This window comes from Silene latifolia, chromosome 7, assembly GCF_048544455.1.
Source record: "Silene latifolia isolate original U9 population chromosome 7, ASM4854445v1, whole genome shotgun sequence".
Taxonomy (NCBI): Eukaryota; Viridiplantae; Streptophyta; class Magnoliopsida; order Caryophyllales; family Caryophyllaceae; genus Silene; species Silene latifolia.
Window position 1 is genome coordinate 16,344,760 of NC_133532.1, and position 23,237 is coordinate 16,367,996.

Here is a 23,237-nt window from a genome sequence, read left to right on the forward strand (position 1 = left end):
TGGGTACTGTGGTCGATAGACCACTCCACGAGCTGTTGCGCAAGTTAAAAGATCGAGAAGTCTAAAGCCCATTGTGATTAGGTTTAGGAATAAAGGTTACGCAGGATTATTTCTATATAATGTATCCTTAGTTTTCCGAATAGGCATTCAGTTTTTGATCATCAAGTTCTACAGATACATTAGTTTAGATTATTTCCGTTAATAAAGTCTCTAGTTTCGCATTCGGTTTTTGATCTTCTCCTTTCAATTCCTTTACACGGTATGCTCTGTTCCTTTATTCAGTTTTACTGCTTTCCTTCGTAGTATAATAATTGCTAGGTTAGATCTCCCGAAGCCAAATTTATCGTTTTATGTTAATTGTTCATTTTATTAATTCAAGCATGAATTCGTTAGCTTTAATCGTTGATTTTGTTGCTTTCATTATTTCTAGTATGAGTAGCTAACTACCCTTTGCTAAGATGTAGGGGATCTATGGCGTAGATGGCATTAGAATAAGTGACCTCGCATTAGGGCTTGGTCGATCGACTGGCTTATCTAGTCGGTCGACTGAGCCGGTTGGTCGATCGACTGGGGTAGCTGGTCGATCGACTGACTTCGCGTCTGGTTTTGCTTTGTTTGTTTCGTTAAGTGCTTTATCTTTCAATGAGACCGAGAGGAGACTTGATAGATGCTTAAACTTGACCATCCCGTAGATCGAGAGATAGGAATGGACCGAATTAAAACGACTAAATTGCTAAGATCGAGAGATAACGTGATTTAGTTTGCATTAGGAATCATTAATCAAGAACGAGAGTTAGTATTAATGAGACTTAGGGATTAGTAGCATAGGCCGAGAGGTAGTTACTATTTAACATGGACCGAGAGGACTTGTTTTCCCCATCCTTCGCGACCGTATTTCGAAGTTACCTAGGATTATGTGCCATCGCAGCTATAGTGAACCGACCGTCTTAGCATTCCTTTTATCATTTGCTTATTCCTATTTTTATTCCTTGTTTATTTATTTTCGCATTTAGACTTAGATATAACTCAAATCAAAACCCCCCTCAAAACTGTTACCGTTAGACTAAGATTAAAAGCAACTATTATCTCCCTACCTCCCTGCGGATCGACCCTTACTACCGCTTGCTAGTTGTAGTTCGGAATTTATAAATATTATTTTTGGTACTCACTTCGACAGGTATCATTGGTAGAGAGGTCCAATGTAGCACCTATTCATGCACTCAACAAAAGATCAAATAGTCCTAATGCAAGAGATGCACTAGGACAAGGGGAGAAAACAACAAGCAAACAACAAAATAAATGAACTAAGCCTAGATGTAAACAACTAATCCTATCCAATGTTGTCGTCCCCGGCAACGGCGCCAAAAACTTGATGTTTAATTTATTATACCTCACAAGTGTACGAGGATGTCACAAGTACGTGAGGGTTGAACCCAAGAGACGGTTTCTATGGCACTAGGATTGATTGTTAGACTACTAGTTTAGTTCAACTAAAGATGAAAGATGATTGATTTAATTAACTAAAGAGGAATGCTAAACACGATGATTAAACAATTGTTATGGATGATGTTTGACAATAATTGGGAGGTTAGGATGTTGGGTTCACTCACATGGGCACATGGGTGAGGGGAGACATGCAAAGGGTGGTGAATTCAAGAGCAAAAGCAAGACAATACTCTATCTCTCGATATGAGACTAATCCTTAAGCTAAATCGACTAAGTCTTCACCTAATCAACTCAACTACAATCTTATCATGCTAATCCTACATACTAGCCAAGTTTTCTGTGACACCCCAATACTCCAAGTGCCTTACCAGGACCACTCAGGTATAAGAACGTCACCATCTCGGTTTCTCGAGGCAATGATAATCAAATGACAATAAAGAAACATACTTAAATAGTAAATAACGTTTACCGTGATTACATGCCAAAACCAAAACTGATAAAGAGATACAAGTTTTCCAAAATTGTCTACTATCAAAAGACTATAAAACTATCAGACACAGAGGAAGACTTCTAAACTGCATCGTGGTGACTCCTCCCAGTTATCCCATTCGCATCAGCTCATACCTGCTCAATAACTGCTCACCACTCCCGAATGGATCACCACAGTTTTTAAAACATTTAAACGGGGTCAGTATTGATTACATAAAAACAAATGCCACAAAGAAACAACGTCACAAACAGCTCAAGCAGTTCACACAAATCCCCAGTCTCCCTCTCCTAACTTCACACAACTGACTACACACTAAAGTGTGTAGCCCTGCCAGAGTACCCATCGCAACAAGTACTCCACGCCGCCAGTGGGGGCCGCAACCGTACCCACCAAATCCCCGCTCATCTCCATCGAGCGATAAACCCAAGTTCATTAATGAGCACATCCCTTCTGTGGTGGGTTCCACAGAAGGCGAATCATGGGCGTGAAGCCACTCCCGCAAGTGACTCCACTCAGCCAGGGACGCGCCCCGAAGAACACAGACTGATAAACAGCAATCAACAATACAACATCAACAACCGTCTGAAACAATCAACAATATAATTAACTAATAATCACAACAACAATCACCACACATTATGTAGCCAATACTGAGTAGGGAAACCCTACCTGAAATAAGTCATCACAAGACCGTCACAAGCAGCTAATCAAAATGCTCTTCTACGAAATCTCCTCCTATAAACACATATACAATCATGCAATTACTATTAAGCCAATCAAACACCCAAAAACCCCCTAATTACCCAATTAGGGTTTTGAATAAACTCAACGAATCATTATAAAAATTATACAAGAATCTTACCCTTGACGCGACGAACTCAACGGTGTAAAGAATAAGACGATCCGACGATCCTAGCCCTTGGGATTTGTTAAAAACGCAAACAAGGAGAACAACGTAACTCTTTTTCTCTCTTGAATTGTTTTAGAAAAGTGAAAACTGATTAAGAAAGGTGGCGGAAATCCTTTTATATTAATCACGCGTTATTAACAAAACCCGGCTAAACTAACCCGTAAGACTCACTTACTCGATCGAGTAAGTAACTTACTCGATCGAGTGCCCCTTACTCGATCGAGTGCCACACATACTCGATCGAGTACCCATCGATGGACTCTTTGTTTCGTATAAAAACATACTTACTCGACAGAGTAAGCCCCACTCGATAGAGTACCCATAGACATAGAAAACCGTAGTATTACATTCTCACTTAACAAGTAAATATAAATAGTGAAAGTACTCAAATCCTCATTCAAACATTAACACAAACACTTAGCATGCATAACAAGATTGAAAGCTTAAACTCAAGAATTACATCCATTCTATGCTACAATCCACCCTCATGAACCCATATGAGATCCCCCTCCATCCAAGAAGAGTACTATTCACACATGGGGATGCAAACAAACACAAAAGATGAAAAATTTAACATAGAACAATAAAGGGAAAGCATGTTTGCAATTACTACTAACTAAACTAGTCAAAATGTAAAGAAATGAAAGATGAACAATAGTAGAGAAGCTTTATACAGGCAAAGTTGCAATCTTTGAATAGATGGAAGAACAATCTTCAACAAATTCCAAGTTACAATCCAATATTCAAATGTAAACAACCCAACTAAACTATTTCTAAACTATAATAACAAGTAATTGAAAAATTATTGAGGAAAGATTGAAGTTTTGATTAAGGGTTTGCATATGATTAGGAGACTAATAATATATTTAGGGTATTGTGTACAATTGATTAAGGGAGGGGGTATTTATAGGTTGCACTCTGATTAGGGTAGAGTTACAAATGAGCTTTTAAAATGCGGAGATGCACTCCCAGCCGGGCAACCGGCTGCCGGCCTTAAGGCCGGCTGGGAGTCTTCTGGAAGATTTAATGCATTTTCATATCATCAGGTGGTCACAGTCGGGTGGCCGGCCGTCGGTGCCTGGCCGGTTGGGACTGTGTTTGACTTCCTCTTGTTTTATTGACCTTTAAGCTCTTAGGTGTGCTCCCAGTCGGGCAACCAGCTGCCGATGTAACACCCCCTCATACCAAGGTACCTTACCAGGACTACCCCAGCATGAAAGGTTGTTACCATCTCGGTTGCCCGAGGTTAATATATATCAAAAGCAACAGTCCAAACACATTTATTAATGTACGGTAGTTATAAAAGTTACATAGTCTCCAAAATCTAATAAACGAATTATCCAAAGGGCAACAACTACCAAAACAATAACTAAGACTCCTGATGGTGTCATCTAATCCAGCGTGGTGACTCTCCCATGACTGCCCCAAGCTCAATAAATGTATCACCTGTCACAATCTGCTCACCATCCCCGAATGGATCACCGCAGGTTTTACAAAACAACAACACGGGGTCAATACTACTCAATCAATATAAGACAACAAACATTACCACCCGCTGATCATCGATCTCACACGAAGAACCGACTACACACCGAAGTGTGTAGCCCGCCGATTACCCATCGCAACAGGTAATCCTCGCCGCCAGTGGGGGACCGCAGCCCATCCCCACCTAGTCCAGCTCATCAACGAGCGACTAACAGCCCTGTCCCTTAATGTGCACATCCTCTCCCATGGCGGGTTCCACGGAGGGCGAACTAGGGTGTGAAGCCACTCCCGCAAGTGACTCCACCACAATCACACAAACCACAGCGTCACGGCTGTCACAACACAATCACCTCACCACCGTCACCACAACACCCATACTCCGATGATCAGCAGATAACAACAATTACAATACAATAGTAATCTCAATCAATTAACGATCGAGTAGGGGAAACCCTACCTTTTCGCAATCCGCTATGCTGCAATCAACCATACAAATGCGTAACAAATATCACATCGTCACCTACAACAATAATCACATACTACAATTACACATTGCACAATCCCATTTTCCTCAATTCCATATATACAGTAACCCCAAAAGAATACAAATGACAAGGGAATGAAACTTACCAACAGTAGAATAAGAGACTACACGCAAGGATCACGACGATTTGCACACACAACGAGACATGAGGATGATTAGGGAGTGATTAGGGAGAGATCGTAGAATGATTAGGGTTGGAAGTGATGTTTTAGAAACTGACGTCGAATATAAAATAACCCTAACATTCCCTAATCAAACCGATAAAATAACATTCGCCAGACCGGATACTCGGTCGAGTAAAGTTATACTCGGCCGAGTATCATCTACTCGGTCGAGTATTCTCCATACTCGGCCGAGTATTACTCGGCAGAACCAAAACAGACTCCACAATTAACACTACTCGGCCGAGTAGGCTCTACTCGGTCGAGTATACAACTTAACAAAATCAGAGTGTTACAATCTTCCCCCTTAAAAGAACTTCGTCCCGAAGTTCCAACCCAATCTATAAAACATGGACACCTAACACCAGCTCCACTAACCACGCTTACTAGATAACATATCCTCTCGGTATAGACTCCATAACATTATCGAATAACCACAAAATAATGTTTCTAATCTTGTCTCACTTCCATAACACTCAATAGCACTCAATACCAAGACAATCCACAAAAGAAGATCAACCATCAAAACGGAATGTTACATTCTACCACTCTTAAAAAGAAACTTCGTCCTCGAAGTTTACTCACACTCATCAACATCATCATCCAGCTGCCAAAACTCTCGAACTCATAAATATCATCATCCACTTTTATCAACACTATCGAAAAATTCTCACACTCCTAAACATCGAACTACTACAAGCACAGCCATGGCCTTTTAACACTATCAACCACTATATGTACCCATCCATTCCTTATGCTACACCAACACTCTACGTCCAATAATATTACGACATGCACAACCCTCAAACGCTCTTTGCCGCATCCTACTCCTCTTAAGACACATGTTACGTCCTCGTAACTCACTAATACTAGAACCTTAGCTATACCTCTCATTATCCTCATCACCACCACATGTGAAAGATACCCACCTATAATCTAAACACTTACTATAACCAAGGCTCTCTTACTTAAACAGTTCTCATACCTCAACTCATTCTGCACTCCATCTAACCAATACCACACAATCCTGATCATGACAAACACTCTAACTCTTCCACATTACCGCAACACGACATACCTCTCTATACAACTATATAAAACTCTTATCGCCAAGAGCATAATTCACGATCCACACTTGTTACGTACACTCACACTAGATCCTCAAGTTCCTTTCTTTCATTACCGCAAGACTCATACATAACTTAACACGACACTAAATACCCAACACCCTACACTCCTTTGTCTCAACATAGGATTATGAACTATCTCGCATATATCGATCATTACCACACATGTTCTACGAATCACTTGCATATATCAAATCATTACCATGTCTACCAAAGCCTCATCTAGAACAAGATCAAAATCAGAATAATGTGACCTATCACAACTGTTGTGTCCCATCAATGAGAATATCACTATACCATGATAACAACGAAAACATATACAACTCTCTTTCACATCATCCTCTACCCTCATTCCCAAACCGAAACTGGTACGAAACATCAACAAACAAAACAACAGTCTACATGTCTAACCGAAACTCACAAGAAACAACAGCAACAAAACAACAACGAGCATAATGGTCTCAGTACTTTCGAAACTCAAATCGTAACCACCCCGTATACTCAACCACAACCGGTGACGCATCGCAACACAAAGAACTAACAACAGCACCGCGACATGCGCGAAAATGCCCGCATCACAATACGAAGTACCATGCCCGGATCACCACCCGAGGCACAACAACCACATCAATAAACATCACAACCACATATAATTCCCATAAACACTGACTCGGTATGATATTTCGAACAAGAAAACTCATTCAAAACCGTTTTACTAGATTATAACACATCATATTATACGGAATAAACTGACAAGAATCTTATGAACATCATCCTTACCATTTCCCGGGATAAACATGTATCATCAATACACATACAATTTTAACTATTCATGCCAGATCAATCAAATTATTACCTTTTGAACCTCATTCCATTAGTATACCGTACCCAACATAAATTACAAAACATTCATATAACAACTTTATAATTATCACCCATACCGCTTCTTGTGAGGTCAGAACCTCACACAAACATTTACACATATCATAGACCCGTAATCACATCCAACTAGTCAATCTTGATCACGTAAGTTACTCCTTGACAATGAATACCTCTCATCCTGACTTAACTCAGGTGCCTTTCATAACATATCCTCTCTTACACACAATTATCACCCCTCCGGCAAATGTAGCCATAACATCAGTACCCAACTTCCAGCGAATACCTCGTATATCCACATCTTATACTTCCTCACAATCAAACATACTAACCACCTCCACAAAATCAACCTCATTAGAACAACTAACTTCTCTAAAGTAACATCATTCTCAGCCACTAGTGACACCACTATGACACCAACATCCTTCATGTGACTACTCTCTTACTATCACTTCTTAATATCACAATCCGTTTTCTCTCTTTGGTTATCATCCCAAATAACGAACATCAAATCCATCAACAAGATTTACCTCAACATTATTCCCAATTCTATCCTTTATCATATCGTTACTTAACTCTCCACCAAAATCTCAGATCGTGCAAACACTCTACAAGCTCCTTATTCCCTTAATACCTCGAAACTCACGGCTAACACGTCGTCCTGCTCTCCTATATAACCATTAACTCACACCCTCTAGTGGGGATATCGTACATTTCATAATTTTCTACCTTCATGCTCCTTAACTCCGGTCAACGTTCTCTCAACTTACTTCCATCCCTCTTTCCCTCCTTTTACTCAATAATGCCAATTAATAAGTCATCTCCTTTCTCTTTCTACCTAACTCTTTAGTCATTTGTTTATTTTCCATAGCTCCACAACTCTAATTCCATTAATTCATCTCAATATCTTATCATTCTTCTTATCATTTATCATCTCTCATCTTGCTTCACACTCACCCATGTCACCATCAAGTCCGCACACTAATAGTTACTCTTCAATTAGTCATATCTCCCTTTCGCATCTCTAGAAACCAAAATTCACTTCATACCGTTTGTCCAAAGAATTACACACTAGGCTCACCCCTTTGATATTCCAACTTCCCAAACTTAGCCACTATCTACAAATCCACATCGCGACATAACTTCCTTTAAGTTCACTATATACCTCTCTTTCCTATCTTCTTACAACAACCATCCATTACATATATCCTTAAGCAACTCTATCCTAGCTGTCTTCCTCCATAAATCCTTACACATCCAAATATGCCACTATTCGTATCCCTTATCTCAATCTTTCATTCTCATGCTTCTTTACACTTACATCACCCTTGCCCATATACACTTACTTTTATACTACTCAACACACGACTATATCACTCGTCATATCTCACAAAACATGCTCTTTACCTCGATTAGCTCATCATTCTTCCCTTTTCTTTTTCCACTATCCTTCACAACCACATTAACACATGTCTTCCTTACCCAACACATGTCCCTCATAAGCCGTCATTCTCCATATCATAACTTACGTATCAAGACCGTCTCACATATAAAAGAATGCGTTAAGACTCAAAACATACATGTGTATATACCCTACGACTCAAAACAATGTAAAAACATAGCCACCGGCTCAAAACAAAAGTAAGAACATAGCCACCGACTCAAAGTGGCCGCCCAATGAGGTACTCGGTCGAGTAATAACATACTAGGTCGAGTACAAGGTACTCGCTCGAGTAACTACATTACTCGGACGAGTTTTCGACTCCAGAAGCAAACCCAATTGTCGCAGAAGGATTACTCGGTCGAGTATTGGGAATACTCGGTCGAGTAGACCTTACTCGGTCGAGTATGAGACTACTCGGCCGAGTTCACGACTCCAGACGCTAAACAGTATTATCACTGCGAGATTACTCGGCCGAATATGGAATACTCGGTCGAGTATAAAAGATACTCGGCCGAGTAGGGACTACTCGGTCGAGTATCGACGCAGTTCTCAGCACCGACCAGTTTTCGTAAAACAGTCATATCTCCCTCGTTACTAGGTCGTTTTGGGCGTGTGACCTATCGTTAGAATCGTAAGAAGACAAGCTATCACCTCAACTTGGAATCACAGCAATATCATTTCTAGAGCTAGACTTATGACAGTTTTAAAATAACCCTTCCGTAATCGATCTTCATACTAATCAAATTTCCTAAACCAAAACAATTTGAACATGCATCAAGCAACAACAACAACTCAAAACTCCAAGAAACCAGTACATAAGTGAACTCTTATCATACTCACATGAAAATTAAACATGACATTCACATATATAGATGCATGACCTTAATCACATGCTTCTACCAACAATCAAGCATTAAAATCATCATGTTCACATGCACATGTACCACTACCATACTTCATGTTCAACATTGTATTAAACAGGTAACATGATCACATTCTTCAAGCTCAATATCAACCAGATACAATTTCACAATTCACCTTTCATATTTTACCATGTTCCAACACTTAGCATGCCAACATATTCATGCTCAAAGTTTAACATCAACAATCCTCGATGCATCTTTCAACAACTATCACATTCCACTTCTTTTATCTTTTCATCCAACCATGCACAAAATTCAAACTATAGATATCAAACTCACATGACTCAAACATACAACAGTTTTCCCCCATGTGACCGGCTTGAGATCGTAAGGGCCTTAATGCAACTTCGGGACGTCTCCCAAGTCTTTGCGGCAGCTCCAAACAACTCTCCCCGGGTTCATTTTATTTGGACTCCCTAAGTTCATTGGGTTCATTTGTTTTAGGTGCCGGAATCGTCGGCTCTGATACCACTTTGTAACACCCCCTCATACCAAGGTACCTTACCAGGACTACCCCAGCATGAAAGGTTGTTACCATCTCGGTTGCCCGAGGTTAGTATATATCAAAAGCAACAGTCCAAACACATTTATTAATGTACAGTAGTTATAAAAGTTACATAGTCTCCAAAATCTAATAAACGAATTATCCAAAGGGCAACAACTACCAAAACAATAACTAAGACTCGTGATGGTGTCATCTAATCCAGCGTGGTGACTCTCCCATGATCGCCCCAAGCTCAATAAATGTATCACTCCGTCACAACCGCTCACCATCCCCGAATGGATCACCGCAGGTTTTACAAAACAACAACACGGGGTCAATACTACTCAATCAATATAAGACAACAAACATTACCACCCGCTGATCATCGATCTCACACGAAGAACCGACTACACACCGAAGTGTGTAGCCCCGCCAGATTACCCATCGCAACAGGTAATCCTCGCCGCCGATGGGGGACCGAGCCCATCCCCACCTAGTCCGGCTCATCAACGAGCGACTAACAATCCCTGTCCCTTAATGTGCACATCCCCTCCCATGGCGGGTTCCACGGAGGGCGAACTAGGGTGTGAAGCCACTCCCGCAAGTGACTCCACCACAATCACACAAACCACAGCGTCACAGCTGTCACAACACAATCACCTCACCACCGTCACCACAACACCCATACTCCGATGATCAGCAGATAACAACAATTACAATACAATAGTAATCTCAATCAATTAACGATCGAGTAGGGGAAACCCTACCTTTTCGCAATCCGCTATGCTGCAATCAACCATACAAATGCATAACAAATATCACATCGTCACCTACAACAATAATCACATACTACAATTACACATTGCACAATCCCATTTTCCCCAATTCCATATATACAGTAACCCCAAAAGAATACAAATGACAAGGGAATGAAACTTACCAACAGTAGAATAAGAGACTACACGCAAGGATCACGACGATTTGCACACACAACGAGACATGAGGATGATTAGGGAGTGATTAGGGAGAGATCGTAGAATGATTAGGGTTGGAAGTGATGTTTTAGAAACTGACGTCGAATATAAAATAACCCTAACATTCCCTAATCAAACCGATAAAATAACATTCGCCAGACCGGATACTCGGTCGAGTAAAGCTATACTCGGCCGAGTATCATCTACTCGGTCGAGTATTCTCCATACTCGGCCGAGTATTACTCGGCAGAACCAAAACAGACTCCACAATTAACACTACTCGGCCGAGTAGGCTCTACTCGGTCGAGTATACAACTTAACAAAATCTGTAGTGTTACAGCCGACCTTATGACCGGCTGGAAGATTCCTGTAACTTTGCATTATTTCTTCACCTTGTTGTTCTCCCAGCCGGTCAGCCGGCTGCCGGTCTTATGACCGACTGGGAGTCTTCTGTAACTCCTTCACAAAGTCTTATTTGTATACATTTGGGGGCTCCCAGCCGGCTGACCGGCTGCCGGCCTACCGGCTGGGAGTGCAGTTCAGCTTCTTTTCCTCCTTCTTTCATGCTTAGTCTAATCAACCCATCTTCTTGCTTCAATTTTCCCGTTCCCGCCTCGATTCCTGCAAGGAGGGCAGAATGTCATAGGCACGAGAATTGGGGCATGGATCGCAAGCAAGGACCTATAAAACCGACTCAAATGGAGTCGGAAAGCATGAAAATAGAGGGGAAAAAGGGTGCAAATGAATCCAATATTAGATACTAGCAGCCTTGACTAGCAACTAATAATACATGATCTCGTTACAGTTAATTGACTATCAGCTTTGTTCCGACTTTGTAATATCTGTCTTTATTTAGATATTCACGGTGCTAGACAATATGTCATTAGATTTGGAAGTTCGGATTCTGCATTGAATCTGACCCTGGTAAAGAGGTAAACATGTCATTCTCCTTTGAAAAATAAAGAACAAACACAATATGTGACCAAGACATCCGTCATGTATACTTCTGGTGCCACCAATTCATATTTGCAGGTTGAGGAGTTAGAAATTGCTCGCCCACTGGCCCTTTTAAAGAGAGCTGTTGTGTTAGCTTTAGCGGTTTCGCTGGATAATGACTATTTTTCAAGACATGGGAGTTGGTAAGCTGACATGTTAATTTAGTTATAGCTTTTTACATGGTACTTGTTTAAGCCTATATGATTATCCCAACTTAGGGTGTCGTTTTTAAGGGAAGAGCGTGGCAGAGGGCAATCAGTTGGCCGATGTAATAGTAGCGAAAGAGAAATGAATAACACGTCTTGACCTTCACACTGTGACACATGCCACCCTTGTTAGTGTTTTCTTCGCATTTTGGTAGATATGTGATTCTATATACAATTTTATATTAACCCTAAATCCAGGATGGAAAAATATTCTCAAATTGCAATCTAAATAATGAAATGCCCTTTAAATAATGAAAAAACATCTTCAAATTACTTCGAATATTGCACCCGAAAATATTTTGATGTGAGTCTAGATAAAATTCAAGTTTCTTTGTCGGATTTGTTTTTTTCGTATACTGCAATCAATGTTTGGAATGGACTGGAATTCTCATAGAAAAAAAGTCAGAAGAAAGGAGAGAGGAAAACTAAAAGGAAATGAGGAAAAAAGGAAGAAGAAAGTAGTGAATGAGTTGTAGCTTCTGGGTATCTAGATAACTATACTATTACTCCCTCCTGCCCAATCACTTATTTACGTTTGAAGTTTGTTGGTTATCTATGATTGAGACGGAGGGTGTATAAGCTTTTGTGTATTGATATATGTTGACTATTATTAATTTTTAGAAAGTTTGAGTTTTATTGGTTATGTTGAAAGTTAGATCGTAAATGAATCAACTTATTTGCTTACCTAAGATGATCACTAGGATGTAGGTTTCTCCTTATTTGAATGTTTTCGGTTAAGATTTAATGTAGTATGTCTTATAAAAATATTTTATGCAAACTATGTTTCAAAGATTGTCGTGAAAATAAACAGATTTGGGATTTTTGCTTAGTTTGAAGAGAGAGGGTTGGAGGGAGGTAGAGAGACTCTTTGTTTCATTTTGTTCAGAGAGGAGGGGAGCATTGCGGGGAGTAGGAGGGAATGAAAGAATATGTGCTTTTTTTTAGATTAAGAGAAAGGAGGGTTAGGTCGTTAAAGTTAGGTTGGGTTTCAGATTAAGAGAAAGGGAGGGTTAGGCCGTTGGAGAGATATTACTACAATGAATGACAAATTGCAAATGTGATAAGGTTTATTATCATAAATTTTCCAAATGAATATGATCTTTCATTTAGTGCCCGACTTCATTTCTGTAATTATCCTTCTTTTATGTGGAAACCCTTTAGTATATGTCTTTGATGTGTTTATATAAGACACATGTTTTGTATTCCTGTAAAATGGCAGTGTGTCATACTCGTGAACAAACACGTGTTTCGATTTTTGGTTGTAGAAACATCTTCTCAAAATTTTAATTGTTAGGACAATGGAAAAGAGGTGATAGGAAGAGAGAGAGAGGGAAAAAGGATGAAGGAAAAAATATTTTTGTTTGGGTTTGCTCAGATAATTAGTTTTTTTTACAATAAATGACAAATTGCAAATGTGAGGTTTATTGTCATAAACTTTTGAAATGAATATGATCTTATTGTACTAGAACAAATTTTGCCTACAATTTAACCAAATCCTCATCTGCGGGGCAGCTTTTATAATTACATTCGTTCTTTTCATTGATCATGAATTCTGGTTACACGTCCATCTTATATCACAAGAACTTATGCAGATAGGGTCTTATATTGCAGAGCTTTTGATTTTGTACGACCTATTAAGTTAATAGTAAGATACTAAAAGCAAAAAGAGAGGGATATGGAGAAGAGTAGGGATCGGATATGAGAGGAAGAGATGAAAATGAGGGAGAAAGATAAAACGATAATGAAACGAAGGAGATAGAGAGGGGGAAGGAAAAGGAAATGAGTGTAATAAGTGAACAAGAGGGAAATAGAGTCTTAACAAAAATGAAAGTAGATGGATAAATAGGGAGGAATAGGAAATAAATGAATATATGGCGAAAAAGAGGAAGAGATGGAAGCATTGGAAAGGTGAGAGGAAGGGAAATGGAAAAGAGGCGCGGGAGAAAAAAGGAAATGGGTGAATATGTATAGGGGGAGGGGGGGAGGTGAAAGGGATAGAAATGATGAAGGAAAAGGAAATGATTTAATATGTGAACAAAAGCTAGGATGAGAGAGAGTGAGTATGGACAAATAACTGAGGATATGGAGAGGGAGCGGGGAAGGAATGGAAATGAGTCAATATGTGAACAAAAGGGAAGAGGGATGGAGGGAAGGAGGACGAATATGTGAACAAATAAGAAGATAAGGAGAGGAAGGACGAGATAGATAAAACGATGAATAAGTGAGCAAAAGTTAAGGAAATGGAGATGGAGTGGCGAGGTAGGAAAAGGAAATGGTTAAATATGTGAACAAAAATGAAAGAGAGAGCTAGAGATATGAAAAGCTGATTTTAATGTGATTGAACTTTGTGAAGCAGATTATTAATGTGTCTTTTTCAAGTAACAATGCATGAATAATGGCTACTCATTTCATGCTCTCTCTGGAGACAATATAGAGCTCCAATTTGGACAAACCACCTAGGTATGGGGATACAAGCAAGTGCCCTGAGCATGAAATGTAGGAAATGTATACTAATTGTGGAGGTTGTTTTTATGTTGCATCGCAGACTAACATGAAACATGCCCTGAACATTTTTATCTTCTTCTTAAAGTTAATTCTATTATATAACATGTCCTTTTTCTTCTGAAATATCTGCAGTTGAATACCACGAAAAAATAAGTTCGTGAAGGCGATGGAGGGGGAAGGATTGCCACCATTTCATCAAAAACTCGGGATTTATTGACGGACAAGCGGATTCCTGTAGGTGAATGGAAGTCCTTGTGAGATAGGATGAAATATAGTCCATGCATCTGTGACTTAGAAGTTAGAAGCAATATTGAGTTTGACCTTGTTGGATAAATTCATTGGCTGATTTGTTTATCAGATTTGGATGATTGTGTGGTTCTCCAAGTTCTTGTGCTAATAGGAAAAGATGAAAAGCTACCTATTCTTTTTATGAACTTTGGTGGACATGAATTTAGCTTATATATGCAATTCTAGTGTGTAATAATCTATATGTTTGCTTTGTCTTCTAAGTCTCTTGCTTGAGCATCTATCATTTCAACTCTCAGTTTGTCATAGAGGCGGTTATTAAGTTTCATCGCGTTAGCTTGGGAAAAGAGGATATCAAAATATAACTATTGAGATATAGAATATAACAACCATAAAAAAAAAAAGCTAGTCTTGCTATAGACGGATATATCCGTCTATAGCTAAGGACGGGTCAAATAGTTTGAAAGTGGTAACATTTTTGGTTCCTACCACCCCACTTGTTGTTTGTCCCATTAGGATATATGCGGTCTATAATGAGATTTTGTGAAAAAAAATTAACACCCATAGATTCGAGAAAAAAGATTACGCATCCGAGGTAGTACCTCAGACCTTGTAGTTTTTGAGCATATACACATTTTTTCTGACCATATTATCATTTATAAATATAGTTTTTGAGCAATATTATATTTTTTTAGTGTAATCCCTCCTACTACTAAGAGAATAAAAATTCTCTTAGTTTTCCCTCCAAAAATCATCTAGCTAAATAAGGTAACAAATATTTTTTTTCCATTACATTATTATCTTTTCAATTAATATATTTTTATAATTAGCCTATAATCTTTTAATTAAAATTCATATTTATGACTTCTTCATTAAAATCCATAATTTATTATGCAATAATTTCCATTTCCATAGATATTATTTTTCATCAGTTACACTCTAAAATTACGCAAACTTCTTCTAATGCAGTCTTTAACATAATTATTGTCATCACTTACACCCTAAAATTACGTAAATATGTTTCTTATATTATCTTTCACCAATATGGTCTATATTTTAAAGTACGTAACAATTTATATGTATTTTTTTAATTAAAAAACATATTAGTCTAATTATTCGTAAATCGTCTTTTTAAGTGCGTGGTATACTGTTTTTATCTGTTTTTGTTATAAGGTTTATACGCGTTTTAATTAAATTTTACTCCCTCCTTGTCTGATTGTTGGTTCCTCTTTCCTTTTCCATGTTAGTCGGGTGTTGGTTCCTCTTTCCTTTTTTGGTAAGTTTTATGTGGTCTAAATTCAATTGCAAGTGGGGTAAGGTGTTTTGTGTGGTCCAAATTCATTTCCTTAATTTTGGTGCCCAAAGGAAAGGAAACCAACAATCAGACTAAGAGGGAGTACATTTTTACATCATTTAATTGTAATTTAATGTCATAAATTAGTTTCATGCAATGATATAACATTATAGAATTAATTTTTATAATAAAGTAAAAATGGTTTAAGACAAAAATAACTTAACTTAAAGTGTCTTTTGATTGTAATGAACTTTTATTTTCTACCTCTTACTAAGATTATATTAGTACATTATAATATTAAAGATACAGCTAATTTATGCAATTAATTTAATGAGAATGTCTCTTTATAAAACAAAACTAAAAAAATACCGTGTTGTAGCACGGAGATCTACGCTAGTGTTTTAGTAAATGTGCTCAAAAACTTTATACTAAAGCACAACTAAAAACCTTTAAAATAAAACTCGGAAAATAAACAATAAGATTCAGTCTAAGCTACACTCAATATGTACATAAGACAAAAAAAAAACGCTAACACGCACATGAAAATATAAACGATCAAAATATCTTGAAGGACCGTGTAAAATCGAGAAAACCGAGGGATACCAGGAGGAAATCGAGAAAATACAAGTGTAATGTATAAAATCCTTTTTTTTTTAAAAAAAAAAAAAAAATCAATTTTCGATCAACAATTTATCACTTCCCCGACTCCCTCCATTAAAACTAACTCACTATCGACAATCTCCATTAATGGAGGACGAAGCAGAAAACCATGACGGAATACGAGCTCATTTCCCTTTATCATTCGGCAAACAATCCAAATCCCAAACCCCTCTCGAAGTTATTCACAACACTACTCTTCGTTCCCAACCCCCTAATCTTAACCCTAACCCTAAACTTACTGATGATGATCTTGCTATCGGACCGCCGCCGCCACCGCCGTCGGCGGACGATGACGACGATGATGAGCCCCTGGTTGGACCGCCACCGCCGCCGCGTGTGGGAGCTGAGGTGACTGATGATGAGGACGATGACGAGGATGACACTCCGTTTCGAATTCCTTTGAGCAATGAGATTGTTTTGAAGGGACATACTAAGGTATTATTAATTCACCTATTCTATTTCAATTAGTCTTTATTATTTGCGAGACGTATTTTAATTAAAGGTAAACAAATGATTAAGACGGGGGAGTTAATGTTGATGTTTAGGGTTTAATTTGTAGTTCTGAGGGTATATTGAGTGATTACTGTCTTATTATCATCAAGCGGTGGTATTTGGATCCGTTCTACCATTAAAATGGATATTGCTGTCTTAAGCAAGACTAGTTGGTGTTGTTGTTTAGCTTGTTGGTTTGGAGCTGAAATTTACGACTCCCTCTCGATCCTTTATATCTTGTCCGTTATTTCGTTGTTTTGATCCTTTATATCTTGTCCGTTATCATTAGATGTTTACTATGATAATAATTTGGGATAAATTAAGAGGGGAGGATGGGAAAATATACTAAATGGGATGGAGGGAGTAGTTGTCTTGCGAAATTCATGTTATATTGATATTTGATTAATGTAGGAGTGTAGTTCAAATGGGTGATAAGTAGTTTGTGATTGTCGTGTTTGTGTTCAATTGTGGTAAGGGATTGGTAAAGTAGAAGAAATGATCCTACTGCGATTAGAATGACGCCAACTGTGTTGTTGATGATGATTTCATTGATTTGTATGTGGCTTACTGGCTCGGGTCAGTCAGCAGTCAGCCAGTAAGCAGTTTAAAAAGCAAGTGGTACTTGTGTCCGACATATTGGTGGGTTATATGTGTGTTCATGATTGAATAAATAGTGATTTGAACTGAAAAAATTTGAACTTGTTGACAGGTTGTTTCGGCTTTAGCAGTTGATCCCACAGGGTCAAGAGTTCTTTCTGGTAGTTATGACTATACTGTTCGAATGTATGATTTTCAAGGAATGAAACGAGATTTGTCTTCATTTAGACAATTAGAGCCTTTTGAAGGGCACCAAGTTCGGGCTCTTAGTTGGAGTCCTACGGCTGGGTTCTTTTTGTGCGTCACTGGCTCCGCTCAAGCTAAGGTACTGCTTTCGTCTCCTTTTGTTCACCCTCTATTCATTTTGTAGAATATGTTGGTGAAACTGACTGAATATTATGCATCGTATCAGATTTTTGATCGTGATGGCCTCACCATTGGCGAGTTTGTGAAGGGGGATATGTATATTCGTGATTTAAAGAACACAAAGGGTCACATAACTGGTTTGACTTGTGGAGAGTGGCACCCAAATAAAAAGGAGACCATCTTGACGTCATCTGAAGATGGTTCACTTCGGATTTGGGATGTAAATGACTTCAATAGCCAAAAACAGGTACCCACCTCCACATGTATTCTCACAGTATTTGCTGAGTTAACGTTTAGGCCATGTTTTTTTCCTCTTTGCATGGATATTCTGTCTAAATTTCCCTAGTTTATGTGCATTTAATTCTGTTAGCAAATGTCTTGTGTTAGGTTTGTACTTTGTCTGTCAAATCTTCAGCCAATAATGATATAAAACTGTTAGTTAACAGCTGGAGTGGGTCAGGTCATAGGGTATTAGAGAGATAGAGGGAGGAAAACAGGGAAAAAGCACGCGTGCATATTTGTAGGACACGTTGCATGGAGTTGGGGACGGGACTAATTGGGTACTGGGATTGGGAAACAAGAATTTGTCATGCACATGCACGCAGCACCGCGTGGGAAGAACCAGGAACTTCATAATTTAAATTTTGTGCGATGTACAAGTGTTGAAGTAGATTGATCGGGCGTTTTTCCATCATGATTTGAGTGTTATTGGATAGCAATTGTGACCCTGACGTATGGAGTCTCAAACTCTGCTCAGTTTTTTTAGGGTTTGGGTGGACTGTTGCTTGTGTATAATTTTATATTCAGTTAATTTATATTGCATATAAACTCAAGGAATTATATGCTACTGTATAACATAATTCCGGGCGACTAAAAAGTAGAAAGTGTAAGCCATGGTCTTCTCCCATTACCAATGGTTACTTAGCAACTGCGTATTATTGTTTAAACTTCAGCTGTTGATTTTTGTTTTTGACAAGTTCAATTTTTCGCTAGCTATGTCATCTGTCTAAATTAGGACTTGCAGTTTTATTTCAGACTTTGAACATAGACATTGCTTTTTATTTTTTTTATTTTTTATAAACTATACATAGACATTGCTTGAAAGCTTCTGTTAGATAGAAGTGCCACAAATGGTGGTTTATTGCTGTAGTGAATAGTGATGCATAAATTGCCTGAACGGTTGTCTGCATGAGATTTATTTTTTCTACTCGAGATTTATTTAGCTTGGTGGCTTATTGCTGTAGTGAATAGTGATGCATAAATTGCCTGAACGGTTGTCTGCATGAGATTTATTTTTTCTACTTGAGATTTATTTAGCTGTTAACAAGGGAGCAGACCATTATTATCCTGGACAATAAAAATCAGGGAACCCTCCATACATCATTCTCTTTATTTTTCTTCTGTTTAGGGAGAGGAGTTTGGAGCTATCTTCTGTCTTCTAAGGCGTTGATGATTGATAAATGTTTGTGTTGTAACTATATTTGTTTCCTTAATAAAGGGCACTTTAAAATAGGATGCATCAATTTGTGTAATTTCAGATCTCAAGCCTCAGAATTGTCAACCTCCCTTAGCCCTTATACAGATCTTATTGTAATATCGTGTGGTGATTTCATTAGCTTTCTAGGAAGGGTGGGTTTCTTATGTGAATGTAACCTTTTACATCTGTATGCTGTCTGCTTGAGCTCAATGGAAAATCTCCTGACCTTTTTTTGTTACCTTTAGCATTCTATTTGTTGTTAGCCCTGCCTGTAGAATCTTTATCATCAATTCTAAAATCCTTGCGCTGTATAGGTAATAAAGCCAAAGCTTGCGAGGCCCGGAAGAGTTCCAGTCACAACATGCACTTGGCAACGTGAAGGAAAAAGCATTGCTGGTGGAATTGGAGACGGATCTATCCAGGTACACCTTTTCTGATGTTCGAAGATTTTAATTTTAAAATTTTTCTGTACCAACTTTATATCGTCTAACTCCGTTAATGTGACGAATATCTTTCTATGATTCAGATCTGGAATATTAAGGCAGGATGGGGAAGCAGACCGGATATTCATCTACAAAGTGCACATACCGATGATATCACTGCTTTGAAGTTTTCAAATGATGGACGGCATCTGATATCAAGAAGTTTTGACTGCACATTGAAGGTAATACTCCATTGCCCATTGGTGTACTGTACTCATCTGTATTATGATTATCAGGCTGTTGGGTTGGAGTAAGGAGACTAGTAGTTGGCATGGTGCCTTTGGAAATCAATTATTTTGGGTTCTAAATTTTTTAGTCCTTGTGACCCCTTTCAAATGGAAAATGGAGAGTATTTTATTTTGGCACAATATTTGGTGCAGAGACCTCACTTTAAAAGCCAATTTCTTAACCTCTTTGGAATCTCTTCTAAAAAAGAAGCCACAATTGAGGAAAGTTGTCTTGTGGGAAAACAACGGTCATACCTTATATTTTGATCTTCAGATTTCTGAATGACTGGGAGGAACCCTTTTTGTCGAGGTTTTTCGGTGTTGCTTTCTTCTGAATGACAAGGATATGATAAAATAATTTGGAAGCACGATCATACATTCATACATGATCTTCCTGTGTAAAAAAAATTCTGCAATCTTATAGAAAAGCGGACAATTCACGACTTCCCAGCCATGGAGATTAGGAAGTATAGAGCTCCTACTAAAGCTTGTTTTATTTGCTTGGGCAATAACCTAGGGGACATACCTACAACAGGTATGTTCAGAAGGTGAAGTTTTAGCCTTGCTAGTCGATGTTCTCGCTGTGATGAGAATTTATCAAATATCATCCTCTCTCAGTCTCTCTTTGGAGAAAGCAAGGTCTATCCTAGAACCACGGATTTTGTACTCTCTACTTGGAAGATAAGATTGAAAAAAAGAAGGTTTTTTTGGCTATTTGGCGATCTAGTTGGATTGAATGGAACCATCGTATTTTTGAGTCATATGACTCCCCAAGTGGAAACTTGCCTTTTTTTTTACTTTTGTTGAGAAGATTACGCATGATGGTTTGAGAGCGTAGTTATTTTCTCTCATTGTGAATATGGGTGCATTTAGGGTGTCTTTTTGTATATGATAGTCGCTCCCATTGTCTGATGCGCGACGCTTCTATGATATCTTTTGTATATGGGCGTCACCCCCTTGGTGCCCCTTAGAAGTATATCATAGTTATCAAAAAAAAAAAATCTTTTATTGTTGTGCATTTGACTAAAGTATCTTATATTTTAAGCAGAGTGTGTACTTTGCATATTGAGAATAAATTCTCTGAATGTAGGCTAATCATAAAATGTCTTTCAGGTTTGGGATTTGCGCCAAATGAAGCAGTCACTTAAGGTGTTTGAAGATCTACCAAACAATTATGCTCAAACAAATATTGCATTTAGTCCTGAGGAAGATCTGATATTGACTGGTACTTCGGTTGAAAGAGATAGCGCAGTAGGTGGTTTGTTGTGCTTCTATGATCGGGAAAAACTTGAACTAGTATCAAGGGTTGGCATCTCTCCAACACGCAGTGTCGTGCAGTGCGCTTGGCATCCAAAACTAAATCAGGTATTGTTTTTAGTTATTTTTTCCATCCAACTTTTTGTCCAAATATCATTCAAACGCTGAATGCCATTTTTGGAGAACCAGTTAGTCTCCTGAGGCAGTCTCGTATTAAAAACAATACTCTCATATGGCCATATGCACATTTACCCACTTACTGAAATTAAGGGCTAAGTATCCTATGGTCAAGTCATGATAATCTTATCATGGACAACCGTCTCATATACTGCGAAGGGAGGGCTGATATTCTAAATTAAGGCGTATATTCAGGACAGGAATCAGCTGACATGGCTTGAGATTGACCTGGATAGAGTTATTCAGAGATGATGCTAATCCAATGTCTGTGCTTGTAGGTTTTTGCTACTGTCGGAGATAAACACCAAGGAGGAACACACATACTGTATGATCCAACCATGAGCGAGCGAGGGGCTCTTGTTTGTGTTGCTCGGGCACCAAGGACAAAGTCGGTCGATGACTTTGAGGTGCAGCCAGTTATACACAACCCGCATGCGCTCCCCTTGTTTAGAGATCAGCCAAGTCGCAAACGGCAAAGGGATAAGATACTGAAGGACCCTATGAAATCCCACAAGCCTGAACTCCCCATGACTGGACCTGGCTGTGGTGGCAGAACTGGCACCTCTTCCGGAAGCTTGTTAACTCAATATCTTCTCAAGGTAATGTTGGTTTCTGATGGTGTACATTTTTTTATTTAGGTGTTTTCTTTTTCTTTTTTTGAATAAAATTAATTTGAGGTTGCATTTCAGAAAGGAGGTATGTTGAAGGAGACATGGATGGACGAAGATCCGAGAGAAGCTATACTGAAGCATGCTGAGGCGGCAGAGAAGGATCCTAAGTTCATTGCGCCCGCTTATGCTGAGACCCAGCCTCAAACTGTCTTTGCCGATTCTGACTCCGAGGAGGAAAAGTAATGCAAATTTCCATAGTTGTCTAAATCCCGATGTAAATCGACCCAAAGTAAGGGAAACTATCTGGATCGTTGTAAGATAGTTTCAATTGTAGGATCATCATAAACTAGTAGGGTCGTACATGATCATGGGTAGGATACTTGGCAGGATTATTCAGGATTGTAAAGAAATATTTTTTGTACTCAGATTTTTTTTCCATGTATTTGCAGTTGAAATGTTAATGTTACAGATGGGGTAATTAACACAGTAATTCTGTTTTCTATATACATGTAGAGAACTTTCTCCTTTATATTAGCAAACATTTTATGCGTTTCGCTTATAAAACTTGTTTATTCAAACATTTCGTAGGTTCTTACCATCGAGGTTCGATCATGCTATCCTATATTCCTATCCAAGTAATAGTAACCCAACCAATAGAGGATCGTCAGTGTCTTGAATTTGTTATCCTTTAATGTCTTGAATTTGTTATCCCTTAATTTTCCCATCACTGAGGGCTGAGGCAGTGTTATTTATTTCAACTGTTTTCGACAATTGACC

The 23,237-nt window shown here is 38.6% G+C and overlaps 1 protein-coding gene across 1 annotated transcript; it reads left to right on the forward strand.

The window, feature by feature from the left end:
* The first annotated feature begins 16,790 nt into the window (after nucleotides 1–16,790).
* On the forward strand, nucleotides 16,791–22,964 carry LOC141591854 (uncharacterized). The gene is made up of 8 exons (XM_074412342.1): nucleotides 16,791–17,209; nucleotides 17,976–18,188; nucleotides 18,276–18,476; nucleotides 20,021–20,128; nucleotides 20,233–20,370; nucleotides 21,529–21,780; nucleotides 22,128–22,448; nucleotides 22,539–22,964. Exons 1-8 carry the CDS (start codon nucleotides 16,862–16,864, stop codon nucleotides 22,701–22,703), a joined length of 1,746 nt encoding a protein of 581 aa, XP_074268443.1. The 5' UTR covers nucleotides 16,791–16,861; the 3' UTR covers nucleotides 22,704–22,964.
* The last annotated feature ends 273 nt before the right edge of the window (nucleotides 22,965–23,237 follow it).